The sequence below is a fragment of the Orcinus orca genome, chromosome 9 (genome assembly GCF_937001465.1).
Source record: "Orcinus orca chromosome 9, mOrcOrc1.1, whole genome shotgun sequence".
Taxonomy (NCBI): domain Eukaryota; kingdom Metazoa; phylum Chordata; class Mammalia; order Artiodactyla; family Delphinidae; genus Orcinus; species Orcinus orca.
Genome location: NC_064567.1, coordinates 42395793 through 42417752, shown reverse-complemented (window position 1 = coordinate 42417752; position 21960 = coordinate 42395793). Strand labels below are relative to the sequence as shown.

Genomic DNA, 21960 nt, shown 5'->3' with positions numbered 1-21960 from the left:
TGGGTTATCTGAGTCACAGATGTTTGTTTCTAGTCAGTTTATGCCAGTTGTACTCATTACTGAAATTATATAATGAACGTAAACAACATCGAAGAGTTGTTGTTTCTGTGAAAATTAAGTCGGATACTTTGAAAAGACTTGCCTTTTTTATTTTTACTGAGTCACTGAAAGAAGTTGCAATAGAATTAAGCCCAGAGAATGGAACTATAAAAGAATGAAGGAGGATTATTAAAAATCCCTACAATGAAATTCTGTCTCAAATTGCTTTGCTGATATCTCAAGTTCTCATTCTAATCTAAAGAAACCAGAACTGGCAATCATAAAAAATGCATTAGGCACACAAAAAAAGATGAGGCATAAAATCAAATAAAAGTCTTGGCCCTAGGTTAAAGAAAAGACAAATAAATGTCCGTGAATGTTTTATGTTAAGATATTTTAAGACGAGTTTGTGGGTGCGCTTCCTTTCTTTAACCAATGTTTTGACCAACTAACTGGATGTCACTATTAATGTGCTGGTTGAAAGGGTTTCTCTTGAAGTATGAATTTAGGATAGGATGAGAAAAGATCACACTGAAGAGAAAGGCAGGAAGGATCCCAAAGTCACAACAAGGCATTTGGAGTTTATTCTGTAGACCAGGGGTTGGCAAACTACAGCCCACAGGCCATTTCAGCCCAAAGCCCATGTTTATAAATAAAGTTTTATTGGGACACAGCCATGCCCATTCAGTTAGAGGAGTGCCCATGGCTGCTTCCACACCGCAATGGCAGAATTGAGGCGTTGTTATAGAGACGGTGTGCAGGTATACAGGAAGGTTTAGGCTATGCCTGCAGGAAAGGCATGAAATGCTGCCCTCCTGCCAGTCACTTCTCTCAATAAAAACCGTAGGCCACCGTGGGACCAAATTCTATTGCCCCCAAAGCACAGAGAAGGGCACAGAAACATTAAAAACCCTCAGTCTTTGGGATGGAGGTATAAAGCAGCTGGTCCAGGATACTATACCAATGCCATTAGAAGTCTCCTACCACTAGAGGAAGAGATTGAAACTCTCTCCCACACACGACCCACCACAGATACAAGGCAGGAGTTTGATTGCCATGGGAGGGAGGAATTGGAACACTGAAAATGTCCCAGCCCCAAGGCCCAGGTGCACAGGTCTATGTGAGACTGAGGCTGAGCCAGGACAAAACAGAGCATTACAACCACCAGCTTAGCAAGCATTGCGTGGTAAATCGTAACAGTGCTACAGGAATAGAGATGCATCTGAAAGCCGAGAGTGCAGCATTAAAACTCTCCAGTACCCCAGCTCCCACCATAATAGAGCATCCAAAGAGGAATTTGAAGCCTGTACAGGGTGAGGATGACCAGACCAACAATGTCATTAACCATTAGGGAAATGCACATTGAAGCCATAATGAGAGGCCACTGCATACATTGTCAAATGACTGAAAGAAAACATACAGACAATACCAAGTGCTGATAAGGATGCAGAAGCACTGAATCATACTTTTTCGGTGAGCATCACGGTGGTGCCGCAACTCCGTAAAACTGTTGAGCAGTTTCTCATGAAAAGCCATACTTACCCTATGGCCCAACAGTCTACTCCTGAGCTTTTACCCTGAGGACATGAAAACTTATGTTCACACAAAATCTTAGGAAGCCTGGAAGCAACTCAAACAGAGTGAGCTTATCCTCCTGTATTTGCAGGAGGCGCCATCATCTACCAGGGCCGCGTAAGCCAGGACCTTAACATTGGGTTGGCCCGAAAGTTCGTTTGGCTTCTTCCGTAAGATGTCACAAAAAACCTGAACGAAATTTTTGGCCAACTCAATACGTTGTCAACTTCTCCCTCTACCTCACCTTTAAAACATCTAATAGTCACCAAATCCTTCTTATTTTACCTTATAAAATACATGTCAATTTTGCATCTTTCTCTATATTTTTACTCCAATTTGATATATACTAGGTACCAGTGATCTCTTTCTTTTTCTTTTTTTTTAACATCTTTATTGGAGTATAATTGCTTTACAATGGTGTGTTAGTTTCTGCTTTATAACAAAGTGAATCAGTTATACATATAAATATATCCCCATATCTCTTCCCTCTTGGGTCACCCTCACTCCCACCCTCTCTATCCCACCTCTCTAGGTGGTCACAAAACACAGAGCTGATCTCCCTGTGCTCTGTGGTTGCTTCCCACTAGCTATCTATTTTATATTTGGTAATGTATATATGACCATGCCACTCTCTCACTTTGTCCCAGCTTACCCCTGCCCCTCCCCATTACCTCAAGTCCATTCTCTAGTAGGTCTGCGTCTTTATTTCCATCTTGCCCCTAGGTTCTTCATGACCTTTTTTTTTTTCTTAGATTCCATATATATATATTAGCATACGGTATTTGTTTTTCTCTTTCTGACTTTCTTCACTCTGTATGACAGACTCTAGGTCCATCCACCTCACTACAAATAACTCAATTTCATTCTTTTTATGGCTGAGTAATATTCCATTGTATATATGTGCCACATCTTCTTTATCCATTCATCTGTTGATGGACACTTAGGTTGCTTCCATGCCCTGGCTATTGTAAATAGTGCTGCAATGAACATTGAGGTACATGACTCTTTGTGAATTATGGTTTTCTCAGGGTATATGCCCAGTAGTGGGATTGCTGGGTCGTATGGTAGTTCTATTTTTAGTTTTTTAAGGAACCTCCATACTGTTCTCCAAAGTGGCTGTATCAATTTACATTCGCACCAACAGTGCAAGAGGGTTCCTTTTTCTCCACACCCTCTCCAACGTTTATTGTTTGTAGATTTCTTGATGACGGCCATTCTGACCAGTGTGAGGTGATACCTCATTATAGTTTTGATTTGCATTTCTCTAATGATTAATGATATTGAGCATTCTTTCATGTGTCTGTTGGCAATCTGTACACCTTCTTTGGAGAAATGTCTATTTAGGTCTTCTGCCCATTTTTGGATTGGGTTGTTTGTTTTTTTGATATTGAGCTGCATGTGCTGCTTATAAATTTTGGAGATTAATCCTTTGTCAGTTGCTTCATTTGCAAATATTTTCTCCCATTCTGAGGGTTGTCTTTTGGTCCTGTTTATGGTTTCCTTTGCTGTGCAAAAGCTTTTAAGTTTCATTAGGTCCCATTTGTTTATTTTTATTTCCATTTCTCTAGGAGGTGGGTCAAAAAGGATCTTGCTGTGATTTATGTCATGGAGTGTTCTGCTATGTTTTCCTCTAAGAGTTTAATAGTGTCTGGCCTTACATTTAGGTTTTTAATCCATTATGAGTTTATTTTTGTGTATGGTGTTAGGGAGTGTTCTAATTTCATTCTTTTACATGTAGCTGTCCAGTTTTCCCAGCACCACTTATTGAAGAATCTGTCTTTTCTCCACTGTATATTCTTGCCTCCTTTATCAAGAAAAGGTGACCATATGTGCGTGGGTCTATCTCTGGGCTTTCTATCCTGTTCCATTGATCTATATTTCTGTTTGGTTTTTTTTTGGCGGTACACAGGCCTCTCACTGTCGCGGCCTCTCCCGTTGCGGAGCACAGGCTCCGGACATGCAGGCTCAGTGGCCATGGCCCAGCTGCTCCGCGGCATGTGGGATCTTCCCAAACCGGGGCACGAACCCATGTCCCCTGCATCAGCAGGTGGACTCTCAACCACTGCGCCACCAGGGAAGCCCTCTATTTCTGTTTTTGTGCCAGTACCATACTGTCTTGATTACTGTAGCTTTGTAGTATAGTCTGAAGTCAGCAAGCCTGATTCCTCCAGCTCTGTTTTTCGTTCTCAAGATTGCTTTGGCTATTCGGGGTCTTTTGTGTTTCCATACAAATTGTGAGATTTATTTTCTAGTTCTGTGAAAAATGCCAGTGATAGTTTGATAGGGAGTACATTGAATCTGTAGACTGCTTTGGGTAGTATAGTCATTTTCACAATGTTGACTCTTCCAATCCATGAACATGGTATATCTCTCCATCTATTTGTATCATCTTTAATTTCTTTCACCAGTGTCTTATAATTTTCTGCATACAGGTCTTTTGTCTCCTTAGGTAGGTTTGTTCCTAGATATTTTATTCTTTTTGTTGCAATGGTAAATGGGAGCGTTTTCTTAATTCCACTTTCAGATTTTTAACCATTAGTGTATAGGAATGCCAGAGATTTCTGTGTATTCATTTTGTATCCTGCTACTTTACCAAATCCATTGATTAGCTCCACTGGTTTTCTGGTAGCATCTTTAGGATTCTCTATGTATAGTATCACGTCATCTGCAAACACTGACAGCTTTACTTCTTCTTTTCCGATTTGGATTCCTTTTATTTCTTTTTCTTCTCTGATTGCTGTGGCTAAAACTTCCAAAACTATGTTGACTAATAGTGGTGAGAGTGGGCAACCTTGTCTTGTTCATGATCTTAGTGGAAATGGTTTCAGTTTTTCACCATTGAGGACGATGTTGGCTGTGGGTTTGTCATATGTGGCCTTTAATATGTTGAGGTAAGTTCCCTGTATGCCTACTTTCTGGAGGGTTTTTATCATAAATGGGTGTTGAATTTTATTGAAAGCTTTCTCTGCATCTATTGAGATGATCATATGGTTTTTCTCCTTCAATCTGTTAATATGGTGTATCACATTGATTGATTTTCGTATATTGAAGAATCCTTGCATTCCTGGGATAAACCCCACTTGATCATGGTGTATGATCCTTTTAATGTGCTGTTGGATTCTGTTTGCCCTTATTTTGTTGAGGAGTTTTGCATCTATGTTCATCAGTGATATTGGCCTGTAGTTTTCTTTCTTTGTGACATCTTTGCCTGGTTTTGGTATCAGGGTGATGGTGGCCTCATAGAATGAGTTTGGGAGTGTCCTTCCTCTGCTATATTTTGGAAGAGTTTGAGAAGGATAGGTGTTAGCTCTTCTCTAAATGTTTCATAGAATTCGCCTGTGAAGCCATCTGGTCCTGGGCTTTTGTTTGTTGGAAGATTTTTAATCACAGTCTCAATTTCAGTGCTTGTGATTGGTCTGTTCATATTTTCTATTTCTTCCTGGTTCAGTCTCAGAAGGCTGTGTATTTCTAAGAATTTGTCCATTTCTTCCAGGTTGTCCATTTCATTGGCATATAGTTGCTTGTAGCAATCTCTCATGATCCTTTGTATTTCTGCAGTGTCAGTTGTTACTTCTCCTTTTCCATTTCTAAATCTATTGATCTGCGTCTTCTCCCTTTTTTTTTGTTTTGATGAGTCTGGCTAATGGTTTATCAATTTTGTTTATCTTCTCAAAGAACCAGCTTTTAGTTTTATTGATCTTTGCTATAGCTTCCTTCATTTCTTTTTCATTTATTTCTGATCTGATCCATATGATTTCTTTCCTTCTGCTAACTTTGGGTTTTTTTTTTGTTCTTCTTTCTCTGATTGCTTTAGGTGTAAGGTTAGGTTGTTTATTTGAGATGTTTCTTGTTTCTTAAGATAGGATTGTATTGCTATAAACTGCCCTCTTAGAACTGCTTTTGCTGCATCCTATAGGTTTTGGGTCATCGTGTTTTCATTGTCATGATCTCTTTCTTGAACTTCTGCACAGTTCCCTAACAAATCTAAATGGTAATTCCAGTATTGGAACTACCAAACTGATCTCCCCCTCCCTCCCTGCCACAACCACTACAGTAACTAAAGAAATCTATTTAAAACATGTCTGAGTACATAAACATTTAATTGTTCCCTCAGTATATGAAAAAACAAAAGCTCCTTTAATTGGCACATAAGACCCTTCCCTGGATTCTTGTCTCTCCATGCCCATTTCTTGCCACTTTCAAGCACCTATTTTATGCTTCAACAAATTGTTGTTGTTTCATATGCACAAGCCATTTAATTTCTCATCTCACTTTGTCTCACCTCCATAACTTTGTTCATGCTGTCATCTGTGCCAGAATCAATGTCCTTCCCTCCCTTTCCCCTGACCTATCCTTACTGACCCTTCAGGGTTCAGCTCAGGTGTCATCTCATTTTGACTTCTCCCCACTCCAACCATATTCAGGCTCGGACTGGGAACCCTCAAGAACCTGTCAAAGGAACACTAAAGCGTGCCGGGAGATGGTTTTGGCTTTTCTGAGTGTAACAGTTTCCTAGAATCGTTCACAGAAGAAATTTTAAAAAGCAAGAGTAATACATGGAAGTAATTAAGCCTTTAAAGTGTACACTTTGTTCCTAAGGTCCTGTTAATTACCATTTAGGAAAGGCTTATTTGCATTGTCCTCAATTACTTAGGCAACTAAATAGCTTTTACTGATCAGATTGAGCAGCATTTGCTTAATAACAAATAACAAATGCAGTGGCACAGTCTATTGATAGTCTCCTCCCAGAGATGGGCTTATTTAAGCTTGAGCTCCAAGGGGAAAGTTTTTTTACTGGAGTGCATTATAATTGTTCATAGAACACTTAGATCTAGAGAAACATAAGCTTGTTTTTTTTTTTTTCTCATTATTTTTAAATTAAGGAATAAGTAAACCAAAAGAGCATATCCAAGTAATTCCAATGTCCATTCCACTCATACAATGAGTCCACATCTGCCATGAAAAGCTGTGTAAAATTCCTATTTGATCAAATCACAAGCCCACATCTCTGAAGACCCTGCTCTCATCTGACCTTCTCAGTTAGAACTTCTCTGACTATCCAGAACTGCCGTGAGATTTCTCTCCTCCAATATTTCTGACAATTTTCTGGTAGTTCCCATGTGCTTGCCAATGCTTCTAATTGTTGTTACTTATAGAGAAACAAAAAGGAAGAGACAGGCAGGACACTGGTGTTCAATATAAAAATGCCAGCTGGGGACTTGGCAAGAGGCAGGCAACACCAGATCGTGGAAGGCTTTGATGCTAAACTAGGGGCTCAGACTTCACCCTATTAATGGTGAAGATCCAGAAAGAGAAGATTTACCCTCCTGCCTCTCAGGTCCTGGACAAAGTGTTATAACTCATCTCCCAAGAAAGTGACCCTAAGTCAGTGAATCAGTCTTAAGTTCCAGTCCTATTCATCAATCAGCAGAGAATCCCTGAAGCACTGTTTTGAGAAAGATTCTGGATCACATAATCAATTAAAGATATTTGTCATGGGGATGGGGGGAGAAGGAACTTCTAGACATACAGCATATTTTACCATAGCTTCTGGAGACATCCGTACAACTTATATAGTCTGTAACTTTAGAAATGAGCACAAAATCTCTAACCTTGGTCTCATATTTTGGCCTCAATTCCTCTGTAGTTTAACCAACTAAGTCAATGAAATTGATAAATCATGCACTTGACTTTTTCCAAAGGTGGATTTGAAAGGAGAAAGAAGAAGAAAGCAGAGGAAACTGGGGAAAGGGGCCATACCTGGATGTAGGGAGGTAACGAGAGGTCCAAGTTGTAAAATGATGGGTGCAGAAAGGGAAATTTTGAGGGGCTTCATGAGAATAGATATTTTCCTTTTCTCAGTTTTGCACTTTATTGATCCTCACACAGTCCTTGTTTTAGTACAGGTCTAAAACTCCTTTAAAACTCGTCTTTAAAACTCCTCTCCTCTGACTTAAAAGGTCAACTCTGTGATTAATATAATTCCTCTTTAGTCATTTCAAAACTCCTTCCTAAGTAGGTACATCTGAGTGGCGAGAGGCTCTAGTAATAAAGTCAAGTAACTCCTGCCTTGTCTTACATTCCCTTAACGGCCACCTAACAAATCAGAAAAAAAAAAAAAAAAATCTCCCCAGGAATTCATTTCTACTGTAGCATAGCTGCAAATTTGAAAGAGGCTGAAATCAACCACTTGTGTGTTTTTGTTAGACTCTTTCACAGGACTGGTTAACATCTTGACAGATATCATTGGGAGATTCACTGGAGACTTCATGGCACCTGATCTGGTTTGCCGAGTAGTCCGCTATTTGCAGGTATGTAGCACCTTCCAAATGTGATGAGACAAACTGACACCAAAATTAGCTCTTGGATTCTTCATAAGGAAGATAATATAAAACCCTGCACTCTGATGCAACAAACTGCTCACTTCTTCCTAGTTGAAAGGAGAAGCAAAATTTCTAAGATTTCTTTCATGGTTTTTTTTTTTTTTTGGTTGTTAAAAATAATACCTATATAAAGAAAATACAAATAAGAAACAATAAGAACATAAACATTCATATTTCAAGCATTAGGTAAAATTTCTGGGTTACTATTCCTTTTGACGTATTCTGGCTGTCTTAGTCCATTCAGGCTGCTATAACAAAAATACCACAGAGTAGGTGGCTTATAAAAAATAAACATTTATCTCTCACAGTTCTGGCAGCTGGAAATCCAAGATCAGTGTGCCAGCATGGTCAGGTGAGGGCCGCCTTCCAGACTGCAGACTTCTCATTATTTCCTCATACACTATGACCAAGTGGGGTTTATTCCAGGTATGCAAGGCCAGTTCAACATTCAAAATTCAATTGATGTAATTCATAACAACAAAAGGTAAGAAAAGATTATATGATCATATCAATAGATACAGAAAAAGCATTTGACAAAATCCAATACCCCCTCATGATAAAAACTCTCAGAAAACTATGCATAGAGAAAAGCTTCCTCAACTTGATAATAAACATTTACAAAAAACCTACAACTAACCTCATACTTAATGGTGAGAAACTAGAAGCTTTCCTCTTAAGATTGGAAACAAGGCAAGGATGTCTCCTCTCAACACTCTTATCCAGCATCATACTGGAAGTTCCAACTAATTCCAAAGAACTAGAAAAAGAAATAAAAGGTACATAGATTGGGAAAGATGAAATAAAAACATCTTTGTTCACAGATGAGAAGTTTGTCTATGTAGACAATTAAGTGAAAAATAGCAAGGTTGCAGAATACAAGGTTAATATACAGAAGCCAGTTGTTTTTTCATATACCAGCAATAAACAATTTGAAGTTAAAGTTAAAAACACAGTACCATTTATGTTAGCACCAGATATATGAAATATTTAGGTATAAATCTAACAAAATATATGCAAGATCAATATGAAGAAAACTGGGAAAACTCTGTTTAAAAAAAATCAAACAATATCTTAAAATGTATAGATATTCCATGTTCATAGATAGGAAGGCTCACTATTGTTAAGATATTAATTCTTCCCAATGTGATTTATAAATTCAATGCAATCCCAATCAAAATCCCACCAAGTTATTTTATAGATATGGACAAATGCTGAAGTTTAAGGCAAAAGACACAGAATAGCAGATACAATATTGAAAAAGAAGAACATGGTTGGAAGATTGACACTATCTGATTTCAAGAATTACTATAAAGCTACAGAAATCAAGACAGCATGATATTGGAAAAGAATCAACAAACAGATCAACAGAACAGAATAGATGGCCCAGAAACAGATACACACAAAAAGTCTAACTGATCTTTGACAAAGGAGCAAAGACAATTCAATGGAGAAAGGATAGCCTGTTTAAGAAATGCTGCTGGAGTCATTGGACATCCACTTGCAAAAATAAATAAATAAGAATCCAACCAACTTTACACATTTCACAAAAACTCACTAAATATGGATCACAGACTGGAATGAAATATGCAGTACTATAAAACTACTAGAAAATAACATAGGAGAAAATCTAGGGGACTTTGGGTCTTTCAATGATTTTTTTAGATACAACATCAAAAGCACAATCCATAAAAGAAAAAATTGAAAGTTGGGGTTTTATGAAAATTTAAAATTTATTCTCTGCAAAAGACACTGTCAAGAGACTGGAGAAACAAGGCACAGATGGGAAAAAATATGCAAAACATACATTTGATAAAGAATTTATATCCAAAATATACAACAAAATCCTAAAACTCAACAATAAGAAAACAAACAACCCTCTTCAAAATGGGCAAAAGAACTGAACAGACACTTCACCAAAGAAGATACACAGATAACAAACAAGCATATGAAAAGAAGTTCAACATTACATGGCATTAGGGAATTACAAAGAAAAACAACAATGAGATTACCACTACACACCTATTAGAATGGCTAAAAAATTTTTTTTAATTGAAAATATGAAATGGTACTGAGAATGTGTAGCTACAGGAGGTCTCATTCATTTCTTGTGGGAATGCAGAATGGTACACTTTAGAAGACAGTTTCATAGTTTCTTATAAAATTTAACATACTCTTACCATACGATCTAGCAATTGTGCTCCTAGGTATTTACCTAATTGAGTTGACAACTTATATCCACACGAAAGCCTGCACAAGAATGTTTATAGCAGTTTTATTCATAATTGCCAGAATCTAAAAGTAAGATACCCCTCAAAAGCTGAATGGATAAATAAGCCAAAATGAGCTATCAAGCCATGAAAAGTCATGGAGGAATCTTAAACGCACATTGCTAGGTGAAAGAAGCGAGTCTAAAAGGCTACTTTTGTATGATTATAACTACATGACATTGGAAAAGGAAAAACCATGGAGACAGTAAAAAGATCAGTGGTTGCCAGGGATTTGGAGGGATTGAATAGATAAAGCACAAGGGATTTTTAGGACAGTGAAACTCTTCTGCATGATACTGTAATAATGGATAAATGACATTATGCATTTGTCAAAACCCATGGAACTGTACAACACAAAGAGCGAATCTCAATATAAACCTTGGACTTTAGGTTAATAATAATGTATCAATATTGGATCATCAATTTTAAAAAATTGACCATACTAACGTAAGATGTTAATAAGAGGAGAAAGTGTGGGGAAGGGGGGCTAATATGGAAACTCTCTGTCTTATCTGCTCAATTTTTTCTGTAAAAGTAAAATTGTTCTAAAAAATAAAGTATATTGACTTTTTTTAAAAGTCGGTTCAGAGATTCTACTTTAAATGAATCCAATCTGGCATTTTTCTAAATAAAAATTTTTAAGTTTTCTGCATTTAAGTCTCACTTTTCTGCAAGAATTTTTTTGTTTTTTTGGTTTCATATTTCCTAGGTCATTTTTGTCAGAATTGAGGGTGGGGTAGTGAGAATTTAGACATATGTCCTCAAGCTGCCATCTGTTCTACAAATGGTATCCCATATGTTGTTGACATGTAGAATTTTCATTGTTGACATTTATGAATTGACTATAATTATACTTTAATTTCCTTCTTGACTCAAGTTAATTATAAGGGTGTTTACATTTCCAAGTGGTATTTTAAAAAAAAGAAGATACTAATTTCAGCTTTTACTGCTTGTTGTTTTAGATATGTGAATTGTATAAATTCCACTTTTTGGAATCTATTGAGGGTTTTTCTTCTTGGTAGTTTAGTTTATGACTAATTTTTGAAATATTGCCTAGATATTTTACAATAATGTGTATTATTCTTACAGTTTGTTTAATTATTTCTACCTATGTACTATTGTGTTTTTGTCCTCTGTAGAACTTTGAACATCTTAGTTATATATTTAGTGTTATGTTACTTGTTACATTTAGGTTTATTAATATTCTATTGCCATTGTGTCTTGTATCTATTATCACTATAAATAATCCCTTTATTCCATGTAGTGCTTTTTGCTTTGAATTTAATTTGTCTAACAGTAGTACTGTAATGAATGCCTTCTTTTAGTTTTCAGTTGCTCAGTATACGTTTGGTCATCACTCTATTTTTTTTTAACATCTTTATTGAGGTATAATTGCTTTACATTGTTGTGTTAGTTGCTGCTGTATAACAAAGTGAATCAGCTATACATATACATATATCCCCATATTCCCTCCCTCTTGCATCTCCCTCCCACCCTGCCTAGATGTTTGAAGACTCCTGAAGTTAAATACTCTTTTTGACTGTGTCTCAAAGTAGATCTCTTTTTATTGACTTTGCCTGCTCCTCTGGGCACTCTACTGTGACCTTTCCTCCTGCTTCAGATTCTGAACTTGTGTGAGCCATCTCACTCAACACAGCCGCGGATGCCGCCATTCTTATGACCGTCTCATCACAACATTCTACCCGATGGGGTTCTGCCCTTGGGAGCTCTCCTTCCCATCCTTCTCTGATGCCATCTCTTCAACTGAGTGTGGCCAGCCTTAACAATTCTGAATTCATGGATCCCACGTAAAAATCCCAGTTTTCTCTAAGGAGACAGTCATCTTAATTTTGTTGTTGTAAAATTTGGCCATCATTTCTCTCTCTGACCGTTCATCACCTTTTTAGCAAGACTAGCATTTCTTCTTATATCCCTCAGGGGAGCCTTCAATCTCTGATCAGTCTTCAGAACGCCCTCCCTATGGCACCTTCTACAACACTGATGCTGGGATGCATTTGTGGTAGTGTTACAGAGATAAAAATAATAAAGAACAACGATGTAGTTGATCGTTGTTTGTCTGAGCCAGGGAATGAGCAAAAAGATACAAATTCAGACAAAGGTTACTACCAAAGTCATGTTATTTCTATTTCATCTTATAAGAAATTCAGACACTCACCCTTAGATTTCGCTCTTCGAGTTACTTTTCTACCACTCTGAATTTGACCCAAAGGTTACAAAGCAGTGATATGGCTAGACTCCTGGTAGAAATGAGGCTCAAAGTTATTTGAAAAATTTCCACCCTGATCATCTTTTCAGGGGTATTTCATTTAATTACCTTTTGACTATGCTCTTCACAGAAGAGATATTAACCTCTTATATCCCAATTTCCTTCTCTGCAAAGTATGCAAATATCACTAAAGGGCATGGGTAAGCTTAATAAAAGAGAGGGTGGGAAGGAAGAAGAGGGGACCCAAGGGCTGACCCTAGTGAACAGCTCTGCTGCAGAAGTGGATGAGGAAGGGGAGCTCTGAGAGTGTCAGCACAGATGGTGATAAATGATTCAAAACAGCACATGGGCTCCCTGAAGCCAGATCCCTTCTATCATCTCTCAACAACTCACATTGATTAAAGGCAAATGAATGTTTGTTTCTAATTATTCTGGAATGTCAATTGTGGCAGAGAAAATTAGTTTAGCTTTAAAAGTCAATTACAAACACATGTACCACGCAAATGTCAAGAGGGACTGATCCTTGGAGAAATGCAGCGTCTCCGAAAAGCCAAGTGAATGAGTGAGCCAGTGAGAGCTGGAAGCACTCTCACTTGTCACAGCTAGCAGTGCAAATCCCAGCACCACGAACAGCAATCTTCTTCCTGACATGGGAGTCAGTCATTCCTGTCCATACTCCAAACGTCATCCATCCCTTGGTTCAGTGCCAAGGTTTCTAAATAGCACAAAATGCTCTTCTTTCCATGATGTGCATTTCCTCACCTCTGTGAGGCCACTCACCTCTCATTTCTGTCTTCAGGTTGTGCTGCTCTATGCCTCTACCTATGTCCTGGTGTCCCTCCGCATAGACAGGTACCATGCCATCATCTACCCCATGAAGTCCCTGCAAGGAGGTGAGCTGGCTCAAACAAGTACGATCCTTGGGTGAGGGTTTTCACTGATATTATCCTCTTAGTAATGGTCTTTTCCTCCCCCTTTCTTCTCCTCTTCCACTTCCTCCCCAACTTCATGAGTCTGATTGTCCAAAAAGATGTAGAAAAGAAAGTTTGGGTGCCTGGGAAAATGCTGATGGCTTCTATGGATGGCCAAGAGCCACTAGGAAAGGTGCTTTGCTGGGCCTACTTTGTGACCATTTACCTTGACGCTGACGCTGCCAGGTTTTTGTTTTTTGTTTTTAAGAGCAGTGTCAACACGCATACCTATCCAAACTAATGAACACTCCCACTTCTACTTGCTTACTTTGCAGAAAAAAGCACCTTGCTCTCCTTACCCTAAAACCATGGAAATAATTGGAAAGATGTTTTAATTTATAATTATAATAGAAACAAGGAAAACCCTCTTTGATCCAGAGGTAGCAAAGAATCCCTGAAAGAAGGAAGCAGATGGGTCAGAGGGAAGGCTGAAACCACACAACCCACAATACACACAGATGATGATGCAGCGATATGGCAGAGGTCTTCCTAAATAGATCGTGTAAATGTCCAGAGCAAGAAGGACTCCAGGAAACTGGCAGGATGATTCCTGGAGTACAATGAGGACATTTCATCACAGCACATCTCTCTTCCCACTGCTCTTCCCCTTCCCAGGCGTGCAGGAGGGATGGAGGTCTCTGCTTCCAAGTAGTGGAGATATTGGATTTGGAGAAACAGAGTGGGGCCCTGGGAAGCAATGACAGCTTGGAGGGATGGTGGGTACCTAGTCACAGGACTAATTGTCCATTCCTCCGCCCACAGGCAGAGCCCACTTACCTCTTTGACCCCCAAAAGCAAATAAGAAGCCAACATACTACACTTTCCCAAGCAGGCTGTGAAAATAATAAAATGAAGAACCTAATAGGAAACCTTGCCTACAAAAATGAGGTGCAATCAAATATCACAAAAAATGTGACAAAAGCCAAACTGTGGAAAATAGATAGTACGTTTAAAATACCATTCTGCAGAATTTACAACTAAGGAAGCAAAATTAATAGAGCAAGCAGAACTTTAGAATAAGTAGAATTAATGTCATCAGATACTACTCAATACATCAGGCAGTACTGACACAGATACTTTGAATGGCAACTTAATAATATCTAATAAAATATAAAATGTGCAGCCTTTTGACATAAAAATTCTACTTCTTGGTATCTTCTCTGGACAAATACTCACATGTGTGCATGCACACGCATGTGTTGTGTGTTGCAGCATTGCTTAGAATAGCAGGAATTCAATGCTAACCTTGGTGTCCCTCAATGGAGGAAAGGCTAGCATCCTATGTAGAAGTTTCAGTAGATTAGGTTCATTGATTGCATACTGTGTGCTATTCGTGATTCTAAGTTCTTTACATATGTTAAATACTTTAATCCTCACAACAGCTCTGTGATGTCAATTCTATTATTATTTGCATCTTAATCTGGGCAATTACAATTCAAAGAGTTAAAGTAGTTTGCCCAAGGTCATACAGTTAGTAGGTGCAGAGGCAGGATTTGAACCCAGATGGTCTGGGTTCAGTTTAGGTGTCCTTGATTACTGTCTCTCAGTGAGGAGGTGGCAGAGCCATGGAGAGTAATATGCATTGACATGAAAATATCTACATCATATATTGAGTAATAAAAACAACATACATGCAGTATCATACTGTATGATAACATTATTGTAAAGAAAAACTCAAAACAATGCTAGATATTGTGTACAGAAAGAGAGAGAAGAGTGTGAGAGAATGCAAGAAAATGTGAGGTCTCAGAATAACAAACAACTGCCTGCAAAAATGTACACCAACTAGTCCTCACGTCTGGGGATGGGAGCTGGACTCTCCATAGAGAACACAGGGACTTACATGCCTTTAGGGAAGTTTTATACCAGAAACATATCAGTGTGTTGTGTGCAATTGAAAGTAATTTTAAGATCGAATTTATACCTGTTTCTCAGGCTTTTTTAGGTTGTGTGAGTGTAGGAAGGTGTGCAATTCGCACCAAGCTTTCCAGACAGTGTCATGCTCTAGCATCTTCTCCGGCAGAGAAGGATGCAGGGGAGGGCACGAGGGTAAATGGGAGAGACATTTTATGATATATGTATGCAAAAGTGTGATACTCTTACTCAGCCAAACACTTATTTACGTCCTGCAGGCTCTGGGAAGGATTGCATTTGGTGTACAAAAAGACACCCACACCAGAGTATTTCAAGGCGAAAGAAATAGGAGTAAAGTGAACTTAAGTATAAGAAAACATGTGAGGGGTGTCCCAGGACACTTGCTGGAGGTCGAGGCTTTGGGCTCCACAGTCAAGAGGAAACATGGTCAGTTACATGTCTCACCACCATATTCATTAGATAAAAATTAATCAACTGTTTAGCTTATGGGAAATAGGACTGGTTCTGGGAGATACTGCGCAATATTATAAATCATGTCCTAAATTACAGGAAAGGCAGGAATGAATATTATAGTGTTCTTTAAAAGATGTAAAGCAATTTACTTCCTCACTATAAAATTAATAGACGCTTCATTTAGGGCACTTGGAAAATAATCATCTCTAATAGCTTCAGGGAAAGATGCAAGCTTGGAAACAGAAATTCGCCGTTTTCCCTTCCTCTGCCCAATCCCAACTGAAGTCATAGAAGAAGCCTACAAATAGGAGGAGACCTGCAGCTGGGATGGGAGCCAAGGAAAGACGCCATCCAAAGACCAGAAACTTCAAGGAATTCCCAGCACACAGGGAGCAGATTAAATATTAACAAGGATGCCAAGCCCCCTAGGAAAGCTGCATGGCCTTTCAGGAAGCTGAAAAGATCCGCACGGTGATAGGATGTGGTAGTTGGTGGAACAGGGTGTAAGAAGGTCCAGAGAACCTTGGGCTAGAGTCATCTTGCTGCTCCAGCACGTTAGAATGTAAGGGCAGCTGTGAGGGGCAGGGTTGGGGGTTTATGTGACGGAGCTGAGAGAAGGCGGGAGAAAGAGATTCCCCACAGAGCAGCACAGAAAATGGAGCCAGTGGAAGCCAGGAGGAACTCTCCTGTGGCTCAGCAAGCACATGGCAATGGTAACAAAACCAAGGGAAGGAGAGCAGAAATGGGGGGGCACATTTTTACTGATGTTTTATTGCTTTTTACTAAAGTGGTTATTTCCTTAGCCAGCAACTCCAGAGGAGTTGTCAGTTTTAAAGCTCTTTAATAAAAATAACTGTGAGAGTAATTAGAAAACCATCAACCCATAATGAAGAGAGATATATAGTGCCAGGTATGAAAATATAATATACAACTTTGATAATTATAACAATATGATACTGGAACCTATCTAAAGCATATAGAATACCAAATCAGTTAGAAAAGAATGAATTTGCCAGTGTATCGTGTTAGAATAGCTGTCTAGCCATTTAAAAAAAATAGATCACTACATGTCACAGTTAATTACAAAGTAAATTCCAATTAGATTGAAAAAGCAAAAATTTTAAACATAAGAGGGTATGGGTATGGGTAAAACGTTCATCATTTTGGTGAGGAAAATATCTTTCTAGGAAAGAAATCTTGCAGTTCTTTAGTAGTCAAAAAGATCATTTCTATATATCTTTCATTTACTTGTCGCTTTGTTTCTTAAAAATTTCTCAAAATTTTTTCATGTCCTTTGCCCACTTTTTCAATTGGTGTGATCTTATTTCTTTGCCAGAGTTCTTTATAAGAAGGATATTAGCCCTTTGCTTGTCATATACAAATATTTCCTATTTGTCATTTTGCTTTTTTTTTTTTTTTTGAGGTACGCGGGCCTCTCACTGTTGTGGCCTCTCCCGTTGCGGAGCACAGGCTCCGGACGTGCAGGCCCAGCGGCCATGGCCCACGGGCCCAGCCGCTCCGCGGCATGTGGGATCTTCCCGGGCCGGGGCACAAACCCGTGTCCCCTGCATCGGCAGGCGGACTCTCAATCACTGCGCCACCAGGGAAGCCCTCATTTTGCTTTTTAAGTATGTTTACAATTTATAAATAATTTTAAAATTTTTATTTAGTAAAAACTATTTTTATTTCCCTTATTGTTTCTGCTAATTGAAGAACTGCAAGATTAAATATTTGGATAGGAAATCTTACCAACAAGATAACTAGACTAAGAGGAAAAATCCTCAGTGCTGGGCAACTATAAGGAAAAGGACACTTCTGTACACTTCTAGTGGAAGCCATAAATTGTAGACACTTTGGGGGAAACTTAGCTATATTTGCCCCAATCTTCAGTTTCTAAGAGTTCATCCTAAGGAAATAACCAGAGCAGTGCAAAGAGATGCATATGAATTATTTATAATACAAAATAATTGGAAACAATTTAAATACTCAATACTTTGAAAAATTGGAGTTTAGTCTAACCATGGAAAAATTTTATTTTGTCCGTGTTTTTTATTTTATTTATTTATTTATTGTGGTACGCAGGCCTCTTACCGTTGTGGCCTCTCCCGTTGCGGAGCACAGGCTCCGGACGCGCAGGCTCAGCGGCCATGGCTCACGGGCCCAGCCACTCCACGGCATGTGGGATCTTCCCAGACCGGGGCACGAACACACGTCCCCTGCATCAGCAGGTGGACTCTCAACCACCGCGCCACCAGGGAAACCCATCTACTTATTAATTTTTAAGTTCATTACTACATTGAAGCACTGTTTACCACGTAAGGTGACTGCAGGGGCTTTTAAACTACCTAATTATCACTGACATCAAGGGGCTGAGTTTTCAAACAGGAGCAGAAGAGCTCCCACTCCACTGGATCACTTGATCCATGTACGGTGACGACAGAAAGACCTAAAAAGACTGTATTATAATTCCACCCCAAGGTTCCTGCTTGTTCAGTGTGCCAGTAATATCTGTTTTCTAAATCTTTCTAATAACTCTTTTCAGAGTGACAATTCAGCAAGAACAGAACCCCAGATATTATTCTCCCAAGTATTTGGGATTGAAGATTCTACTAGAGTCCCTAGTTTCTTCTAGAATTGTTCTCACTTCTTATAGCTCCTTGACCACACCCTACACACCTCTCTACAATACCACCAGACTCTACATTTCCCTCCCCACCCAGAAACATGCAACTGCTTTCCAATTTGAAAGTTGGAAGGTAGAGGGAGGTCTCCTGTCCCTGGATGAAGAAGGGCCGCCAAGACCAGTCAGCACAGACAGCACAGCTACAATGGGGATGAAGATGAAGACCTTCAACAACAGCTTAACAGAAAGCATCACATCAAAACAACTCTTTTCAAAAAGCTCTCTCATGTATATTAATTGTCTCTCTCTAGCCCCATCATGACTTCATTAGGTGAGCAAAGTGTGTATTTTTTTTTTAAATCCCACTTTAGAGAAGAACTCAGGCTGAGACTGAGTGATTTGCCCAAGGTCAAAATATCACATCTGAAAGAGCCCAAATCTAGTGTGTAGGGGCTTGGTTTGAATGAACCCTGCTCTCCAGAACCAAGCCCAGTGTTCTTTCTCTGCCTTACAATTCCTCCCTTGTTCCTTCAAATGAAAGAAGGCTACTTAACATTTGGCAAACAGCTTTCAAACACTGTCACAGTGCTTCACAGTGCTAGGTACAAGAGAAGGATGACAGACAGACCAAAGTCCCATCCCTGCCTTTGAGGATGGGCAAGGTACAAGAGACAAGCATTCGCACAGCAACCTATCAAATGTATGTGGTACAAACTGAGCTCCGTAGTACTTTAGGAATGGGTGCATCAACATCTCAATCAAGCAGGTAAATCGGGGAAGCAAAAGAGGAGAAACTGGGGAACACTGACCTTATACCAGGCAGTGTTCCAGCTTCTGTGTAAGCATACTCTTTTTAATCCCTGCATCAGCCTTAGATGCTGGTCCTATTATCCCCTTTTTATGCATGAGGAAACTGAGGCTCTGAGAGTTCCAGAATCCCTCTTCCACCATGATATTTTTTCACACTAGATGCCAAGCGTGCTCCCAAAGGATGTTTCCAGATGCCCAAGCATCCCTCTCTTTTCTCTGAGCAGAAAAGCAGGCCAAGGTCCTCAGCGTGATTGCCTGGAGCTTCTCTTTCCTATTCTCCATTCCCACCCTTATCATATTTGGGAAAAGGAAACTCTCTAATGGTGAAGTGCAGTGCTGGGCCCTGTGACCCGACGACTCCTACCAGACCCCATACATGACCATCGTGGCCTTCCTGGTGTACTTCATCCCCCTGACAATCATCAGGTAAGAGGCCAGCAGGCCAGACCCATACAGGGGCTTTCCCGGTTCACCAACTGCTGCTCTCCTCCCCTATAGGTCACTCATTGCTCCTAGTGTCCTTTGGGGAACGGGCTAGGTGACAAGATTTTATCTAAAGATGCTATGTGCTAAGCTCAACTCCTCCAAAGTGGGACAAAGAGGAGGGAACTAACATTTTCTAGTATGTGCTGTGGGGCAGGCATTTTACCAGGTGGTTAACATTGATCTCATCAACCACACTACAACTCTGTGAAATAACTATTATCCCCATCTTATAAATGATAAAACTCAAACTCAGAGAGATTAAGTAACTTACCCAACATTACGCAGGATTTAACCCCAGGTTTGTCTGATTCCATATCTTGTTCTTTCTCCTATGTCATGCAACCTTTCAAATATAAGACATAGTACCAGTTTCAGAGATCTTATAATCGAAAAGACAGACAAACTTGAAACAAAACTGAGCAAAAAAATGCAATACACACAAAAATATGTTAGACAATGTACGCGATGAGGTCAAATAATGGCAGGGAACACTTCTTGGAAGCATCCTTTGAAGGAAGAAAGGCTTCAGATAGGAGAAGGGGACGGTGGAGAGAAAGCAGTTTCCCTGGTAACCGGGGGTCAGAGTGCGTATGGTGACAGGAAAGGACAGGCAGGCAGTGCCGATGGAAAGGAAGTTGGCAATAAGCTCTTTCTGGATGGGGTGAGACTCAATTGTGAAGGGCCTTAGGAACCAAGCCATAGTATGTTCCCTTTGTCCTGCAGCCAATGGTGGGCCAAAGATGGTCTTTCAACAAAGAAGACCACAACCACCTGGACAAGGCAGGGTCTCCCTTGGTCACATGGCAGGATCATCTCTGAAAGAGTGGCTCTGCACGGGTGGACGGGATCAGGAATTGCAGGGAGATACCTGGCATGTTGAGTATGTATATGGGTCTTGCTCATCCTGCACCTTCTGAGTGTCCCCAAGCCTGCCATCGAGTGTCACGTAATTCGTCCTGGGCAAAGGAAGATCAGCCTTTGGGTTTCAATAGTATAAATAATGCTGTGATAAAAATCTTTGTACTTAAAATTATTCATGAGTCTCTGATTATTTCCTCAGAACTCATGCTAATAGAATTGCCAGATCACAGATGATGCTCATTTTGAGACTTTTGATGCATCTGCATAAACCGCCCTATTAAAAAATGTGTATTCCTGCCGACAGCAAACAAGAGCTCTCATTTTTCCTCCCCTGACCCAGAGGAAGGTGGTGTCATTTCTTTATTAAGTCTTTGCTGACCACAGAGGTTTAAAAAAGTATCTCATTGTTTCAATATGCATTTCTTAGATTAAGTGGTTGCGTATTCTTCAAGTGTTTTCTGACATTATAGGAATCTCTTGTTCTTGCTCTTTGTTTGTCTTTAGTCTCTTAAGATGCTAAAGCTGGAAAAATGTTATCCACCACATAGTCCAGCCCCTAAACTTTTCACGAGTAGACTTAGGGCTAAAAGAAGCAAAATGACTTGCTCTCCATCAGCAGCAGAGGTTGAGCTGGACAGGAGCAGAGTGATTCCCACTGTTAGCCCCTCAGCCTTACTGAGATTGGATATTGTCCAGTCATCTCTGCTGAATCTACAAGTTAACATCTATATTGTATTTCAACTTACTGCTCTCCTCTCCACCAAGCTGAATCTGGGGGGAAGCCTGAAGGGAAGATGAAGGTTATTTAGACAATCAATCAAAGGTAAGTAACAGTCACATTAAAAGAAGCCCATGGAAGAGGAAAGAGGCCAGTTGCAGCGGTAAGAAAGTATTTGGAAAGAAGTGACTCATGACGTCACAGGCAACTGACACATCGATTTCGGTGGCAGCAAATGTCCCAGCTTCTCTCCTGATTAATTTCCCATCAGCTCCTGAAATCAGTCAAAACCCCTGCTCAGCAGGGCGGATGCAGCCATGAACCACAGGCTCCCAACGTGCTGTCTGGCCAAATCCCTCATGTGGGGCTTTCACTGTCTGAAATTTCCCCCATTAATTCGAGCTGCCTCTTCTTCTCCTCCAACTTGCCTACCGCCCAACTTGTGCATTTTTGTAGTGTCTTTGGAAAATGCAAAGTCTAATTTAATGATTAAAGGGGATGATTTCAAAATCACTCAGCCCTTGTCAGACAAAACAAAGGCCTCAGTAAACCCTGCTCCTTGCTCCTTGCTTCCAGCTGGGGTAGAACCATGAAAATTCAGAGTGACCTTGCTCTGTCTGTCCTTGAGCTTCCCTGAAGCATTTCCTACCTACTCAGTCATCATCTTCCCTC

At 39.7% G+C, this 21960-nt stretch overlaps 1 protein-coding gene across 1 annotated transcript in view; it reads left to right on the top strand.

The window, feature by feature from the left end:
- The first annotated feature begins 1123 nt into the window (after nt 1–1123).
- LOC101282565 (neuropeptide S receptor) overlaps nt 1124–21960 on the top strand; it is a 29388-nt gene continuing 8551 nt past the window's right edge. Inside the window, 4 exon segments of the mRNA XM_033428344.2 lie at nt 1124–1352; nt 7822–7925; nt 13291–13384; nt 19448–19649. Coding sequence (XP_033284235.2) covers nt 1124–1352; nt 7822–7925; nt 13291–13384; nt 19448–19649 — 629 coding nt within the window.